The sequence below is a fragment of the Fomitopsis serialis genome (assembly GCF_022376445.1).
Source record: "Fomitopsis serialis strain Sig1Antser10 chromosome Unknown B0H18scaffold_373, whole genome shotgun sequence".
Lineage (NCBI taxonomy): Eukaryota > Fungi > Basidiomycota > Agaricomycetes > Polyporales > Fomitopsidaceae > Fomitopsis > Fomitopsis serialis.
Window position 1 is genome coordinate 1 of NW_025955333.1, and position 7012 is coordinate 7012.

Here is a 7012-nt window from a genome sequence, read left to right on the forward strand (position 1 = left end):
TTTTACACGTCTGTTGAGACTGACTTTCATTCAGTCTTTGAATGTCGTCGAGAGTAGGGAGTTTCGGGCGCTCATGCTCGTTCTGCGCTCTGAGTTGCGCGACAAAGACATTCCTCACCGCACCAAACTGCGGGAGCTAATCATCAACCGATGGAAGCTCTTCTTCGAGGACGTCAAGAAGGAGCTTTTGGTGTGATTGCTCTCTGCTCATGCTTGGGGGCGTACTGATTTTGGTAGAGCGCTCCGGGGCGTATCAACTTCACGGCCGATATTTGGAGCGATCAGCGTCGACGGGGTTACCTCGGGTGACGGCTCATTGGCTCGCCTTGCGCAAGGGCGATGGAGAGTCGTATCTCACGATGGAGTCCACGTTGTTCGCCTTTCATTATCTGCGAGGAAGACACACCGGCGAAAACATCGCGCTCCTCATGATCACCTCTTCAAGCGTGCGGAGCTCCCCTGCGAGAAGGTAGTGATTCTCTTTCTTAAGTATTAAGCACTGACAACCTCAATCGAATAGATCGGGTTTTTACCATGGACAATGCATCCAACAATCTCACATTCCTAAGCAGCTTGGAACGCAACATGAGGCTCGACAGCCCCAACCTCGACTTCGTCGCACGTTCGCGTATATCCGCTGTTTCCCCCATACGGTCAATTTGTGCTCAGGTCGTCATCCGTGCGTTCTCGAAGGGTACCATCTCACCTTCTCACGACGAGAGCGACGACGAGGACGGTGAGGATGAGAACGATGGCGAGAATGACATCGACGCCGACGAGGACCTCCAAGGAGACGATCTGGAGACCGATGAGTTTAACTACGCTGCCTCGAGATCTAACCACCCAGTTATTCTGCTCATGCGTGACGTCTCCAAGAAGTTCCGGAACTCAGATTTCAACAAGATGAAATTCAAGACGATCTGCAACACGGAAATGAAACACGCAGCTTCAAGAATGCTCGAACCAATCAGGTCATATTGGTTACGGACCGCGAATTCATCCTTGACGCTCGCACCCGGTGGGACTCTACCTATGCGATGTGCATCCGCTTCATTGAGCTACGACCGGTACGCACTTTCACATAATGCTGCTCCCATTGAATTTCACATTACTGAGTGGAACTTGACCGTTTCGAACGGTCCACCCGGAGTGCATTTGGCCCGTTTCGAACGGTGTACCCGGGCTCGGCCGGAGCACTCCGGGTCTACCGTTTGGAGCGGCCGCCGCCAGCAACGAACCGGCCGGAGGGAGGGTGGTGGTTTGGAATGGTCCGGCCGGAGTGTTGGGTAACGTTCCGGCCGGAGCTCTGGTGAATGTACCGGCCGGAGGCCTCGAGAAATATGGGTTTCCTACGGTGCGGCCGGACTGTTATCCAACGTTCCGGCCGGAGCTCTGGTCAACGGTCCGGCCGGAGGCCTCGAAAATTTAGGCTTCCTACGGTCCGGCTGGACACATATTCAATGTTCTGGCCGGACCTTTGATCAGTGTCCCAGCCGGAGGCCTCGAAAATTTGGGCTCTCAACGGTCCGGCCGGAGCACTCAGCAATGGTCCGGCCGGCGCACTCAGCAATGGTCCGGCTGGAGGCCTCCAAAGATTTGGGTTCTCAATGTTCCGGCCAGGACCGGGGTTGATATCTAACCTTCTGGCCGGACCCCAGATGACATGGTCCGGCCGGGCAAAATTCCACCTTCCAAACATCCGGCCAGAAGCCTTGCGGAATCTGGGCTGTAAACAATCTGGCCAGGCTAGTTTGTAATCATCCAGCCAGCCGGACACCAGATGAACAGACCGGCCGGGCTTCTCCCAAACCAGCCAGACACCTCAGGTTTGATCTGCCGGTGATATAACAACAAGAATTGTTAACCACCGAGCTCAGCTGGAAAACAACCAAGGTTGTGTCAACCAAGCTCAATATTTAACCACCACCGAGCTCAGAGTTGAACCACCGAGCTCAGAGATGAGCCACCAAGCTCGGTATCAAACCACCGAGCTCAATAGTGAGCCACTGAGCACAGTATTGAACCACCGAGGTTAAACAGCTAGGCTCGGTGGCTGAGAAAAATTGGCCGGGCTCGGCGCCGAGGATAAATGGCCGAGGCTCGGGCCGAGGTTTTGAGCGCCGAGCTCGGGCCGAGGTTTCGAGCGCCGAGCTCGGTGAAAACCGCCGAGGTCAGTATCAAAGCATTGAGCTCAGTGTTAAGGGGCCCAGTTAAAGGGCCGAGCTGAGTGTTCAATGACCGAGTTTGTTGTTGAAGCACTGAGCTCGGAAATGGCCGAGGTTAAACCACCGAGCTCGGTGAAAAACGGCCGGGCTGTCAGATTGCCATATAAGGAAATTTGGTATCATCTGGTAGCCCTTCATTCACAGAGTACAGTATATGTTCCCTAGTGTACAGAGATGCCTAGTTAGGTCAGAGAATACAAAATAAAAAATGCTCACAGGCTTCTCTGAGAACATACTATTCAACTCCTGAGGCCAGTTTTCTTTTCCCACAATGTTTGACCATCTAGAATGTGCTATTTCAATGCACAGCCTACATCCCCAACAGGAATAGTCTTATTCTTTGAAGCTGAATGCAGGACAAGAGATAAGGGGCATATAGGTATGGGATATGCATGTCTGACTTGAATGTTGGTTCCTGCAGCCAATATTCTTTCCAAATAGGGTTTCACCATCTAGAGTGGTTCATTTACTCACATGGAGTAAGTGCTCCAAAGGAACAGTCTTATTCACACAAGCTGAATGCAGTACAGAGTTAAGGTGTCAAGGGTGGAGTGGGATACATGTGAACTATGTTTACTTTGTAAAGCCAATATGCTTTGCCCACAATGTTTGACAAACTAGAATGGCTTAATCCAACATGAACAGCAAAGTCCTCAAGAGGAATAGTCTTATTCTTCCTAGCTGAACTGAGCATGGAGCTAAGGGAACATGCATTATTGTGTCATGATGGGGCCTGCTTTGAATGATTGTCTGTATCAAACTGTGATGTGCACCCATGCGCATTGCACTGGCCACATAAACATCTCTCCATTGGTAATGGTCCGGCCGGACAATGCTCATTGCCAATGGTCCGGCCGGCCATTGCTCGTAGCAAACGGTCCGGCCGGTGCACTGTCCTAGGCCAGCCAGAGCAAAATGCGACACATCTGTCCAATGTATAGACTCTTCAGCTATATCATGCATGGATACAGAAGTGATGATCAGCATTGTTCAAATTGAGTGATACTCATATGAGACCAGATTCCCTTAACTCTGTACTGCATTCAGCTTGTGTGAATAAGACTATTCCTTTGGAGGACTCACTCATTGTGAGGAAATGAATCATTCTAGATAGTCAAACACTATTTGGAAAGAATGTTGGCTGCAGGGAGTGAACATCATTATCCAACATGTATACCCCTTATCTCCTGTCCTGCATTCAGCTTCAAAGAATAAGACTATTCCTGTTGGGATGTAGTCTGTGCATTGAAATAGCACATTCTAGATAGTCAAACATTGTGGGAAAAGAAAACTGGCCTCAGGAATTGAATAGTACGTTCTCAGAGAAGCCTGTGAGCATTTTTATTTTGTATTCTCTGACCTAACTAGGCATCTCTGTACACTAGGGAACATATACTGTACTCTGTGAATGAAGGGCTACCAGATGATACCAAATTTCCTTATATGGCAATCTGACGGCCCGGCCGTTTTTCACCGAGCTCGGTGGTTTAACCTCGGCCATTTCCGAGCTCAGTGCTTCAACAACAAACTCGGTCATTGAACACTCAGCTCGGCCCTTTAACTGGGCCCCTTAACACTGAGCTCAATGCTTTGATACTGACCTCGGCGGTTTTCACCGAGCTCGGCGCTCGAAACCTCGGCCCGAGCTCGGCGCTCAAAACCTCGGCCCGAGCCTCGGCCATTAATCCTCGGCGCCGAGCCCGGCCAATTTTTCTCAGCCACCGAGCCTAGCTGTTTAACCTCGGTGGTTCAATACTGTGCTCAGTGGCTCACTATTGAGCTCGGTGGTTTGATACCGAGCTTGGTGGCTCATCTCTGGGCTTGGTGGTTAAATATTGAGCTTGGTTGTTACAACTAACAATTCTTGTTGTTATATTACTAGTGTATCAGGGGTCTGGCTGGGAGAAGCCTGGCCGGTCGGTTCATCTGGGGTCTGGCTGGATGGTTAGAAACTAGCCCGGCCGGACCATTTACAGCCCAGATTTTGCAAGGCTTCCGGCCGGCCTGTTCACATTGGAAGTTGGGATTTTGCCCGGCCGGACCATTTCACCTGGGGGCCGGCCAGACGTCCGAAACCAACCCCTGGCCAGGCTGAATCATTGCTGAGTGCTCCGGCCGGACCGTTAGTGATGAGCCCGGCCGGACCGTTGAGAGCCCAAATTTTTGAGGCCTCCGGCCGGGACACTGATCAAAGGTCTGGCCGGAACATTGGGTATATGTCCGGCCGGACCGTAGGAAACGTAAATTTTTCGAGGCCTCCGGCCGGACCGTTGACCAGAGCTCCGGCCGGAACGTTGGATAACAGTCCGGCCGCACCGTAGGAAACCCATATTTCTCGAGGCCTCCGGCCGGTACGTTCACCAGAGCTCCGGCCGGAACGTTACCCAACACTCCGGCCGGACCATTCCAAACCACCACCCTCCCTCCGGCCGGTTCGTTGCTGGCGGCGGCCGCTCCAAACGGTAGACCCGGAGTGCTCCGGCCGAGCCCGGGTACACCGTTCGAAACGGGCCAAATGCACTCCGGGTGGACCGTTCGAAACGTGATTTCCCACTCATTAGGCTCTGAATTTACCTTCTTCTATGTAGGCACTGGATACCTTTGGGCTCTTTGAGCGCAACTCGGACATCACGCCAATGATCCCCAACGTCGACGAGTGGTACTTGATCGAGGATCTTTATGAACTGTTGAGGGTACGTCGCGTGATTTCATTGACCCTCGTTATGTTGTGCTTAATACCTATTCCAGCCCCTGCACGTCATGCAAACCATGATGTCGAAGGAGAAGTCGCCGATGCTGGCCGGATCGGTCATGGCGCTCGAGAAAATGATGACGGGGTGGGAGGCACTCTCCAAGAAGAAGCCCCATCTTAAGGGTGTCATCGAGGCAGGACTGAATCGCGCGAAGAAATACTACAGGTTTATGGACGACAGTCCCGTGTACATCATCGCGATGTGTAAGTCTCTGAGATTCTAATCATGCACCTTGCTCACACGGAACAGTTCTCCACCCGCATATGCGTTTCTCGTGGATCGCCGCTAATTGGGGCGCATCGTGGGTCATCGACGCATATGCGATCGTACGTCGGATGGTAAGTATGGCAGCATCGGTCAGGTCGTCAATACATCGCTGATGCTCATATGTACTATTACAGATGATCAAATACTACGAATATGTCAGACCGGCCACGTCCACGTCGTCTGCCGAGTCAACATCTCAGCTGTCTGGCGCGTCGACGTCGCAAGTCTCTGCAGCAGGGGCTCCCTCGTACTACACCGTCGCTGATGCGCTCGGTGACGAGGTCCGCGCAATGGAGACCGACTTTCGTGAAAGAGCTGCACAAGGAAACGACGAGCCTGTGGAAAAAATCGTTGAGCGTGAATTTCAGTCCTACCTTCACTCTCCACCGGAGCGGGAGGACGTCGATCTTCTCAAGTTCTGGCATGTGAGTACATTCCTGAGGTGAAACCACAGCTGTCTAATTTCTTTTTCATCAGAGATCACAGGTCGCGTACCCGATCCTGTACCGCATTGCCCTCGACTATCTGTCGGCACAGTCTTCGTCGGTGCCGGCGGAACGTGCTTTCTCGGCCGGTGCGGAGACCGACACAAAGCGTCGCAACCGTACCTCGCCGATCCTGATGGAAGCGCTACAAATGGCGAAGTTCGAGATCAAGCGAAGGGTTAGTAACGGCCAGGAAGACCCAATCGACTTCACTACTGGTTGGCAGTCTGTGGAAAGTGATTTCCAGGTGCTCCCTCGGATGCAAGACATGCCGAGATTAGGCGATCTGTTGCTCAGCGACGCCGAGAACGCTATGGACAGTTTGCTTCGTCGGCTCAACCAGCTAGACCCTGCGCCTACGAACGAGCCGTCGGGCTGAGCTGCCGCACAAGACCTTTGTCAACGTCAATATCAGTGAGTCTTTCAGTGCGGCTTCCTTCGGAATTTGACTCGAATCATTTATGTCAGGCGTCATGACCGTAAACTCGTTGCAATGTCCTGTAGGTTTTGTTAGTACGACTAGATGATCCATCGTCGATTTTCTTGCTGAAACGCGTAGCCATGTACGATGCTCAGGCGGCGTGACTCGGATGTGTCAGATGTACAATGTATCTGTTCTGTTACTTCCATGTTGCATGTACGATAGCGTAGGATGACTCAGGTGGTGCTCGATACACGATTCTCGCACTGGATATGTTGATGCAATACACTAGTACTTCGATTCTGCAACTTTGCTGTGTGTAAGATCGCCCGACGCCACTGGCAGTTCGCAAGCGCCCGACAGTGGTGCAATGCGCCTCATCCCTCGCAAGTAATATTATTTGCCGATGTTAAATCTTCATTTGAATCATTCCTCCTGTATGTTATTAGTAGGTCTGTCAGATTTTGTCTCTTATTCTTCAACGCTGATTGCACTAACAACTTTAATCGACTGGTCGGTCAGCGTCAAACGCGCGACGCGGTCCTTCGGCGCTAAAGCACTAGTACCGGCTCCCTCACGTCGCACATCTGCAAAATGTGTGCTCCCTACAGAGCACTACAGAGGGCCCATAGGGCACGGGAGGGCGGGAGGTAAGGTACCTTCTATGTAGCATTGGGTAGCAGGGCAATCTCTACTGAGCAGCTGTAGGGTAGGGCTGGTAGGCACGGTAGCCACATGGCTTAGCGCTCACATCGCCGATCGGGGTCCCTGCCCTGCTGTTACACCAATTGCTCGTAAAAACTTTTGTATTCACTGCACAGATTGTAATGGGACAAGATATATTATAATGAAGTAACCAAA

The 7012-nt window shown here is 51.9% G+C and overlaps 1 protein-coding gene across 1 annotated transcript; it reads left to right on the plus strand.

Annotated features, from left to right (window-relative positions):
* Nucleotides 1–73: 73 nt before the first annotated feature.
* On the plus strand, nt 74–309 carry B0H18DRAFT_1129183 (uncharacterized protein; the record flags this gene model as incomplete). Its single annotated transcript, XM_048035399.1, has 2 exons — nt 74–190; nt 238–309. The coding sequence occupies 2 exons, from the start codon at nt 74–76 to the stop codon at nt 307–309; spliced, it is 189 nt and encodes a 62-aa protein (XP_047884769.1).
* Between the last annotated feature and the right edge of the window lie 6703 nt (nt 310–7012).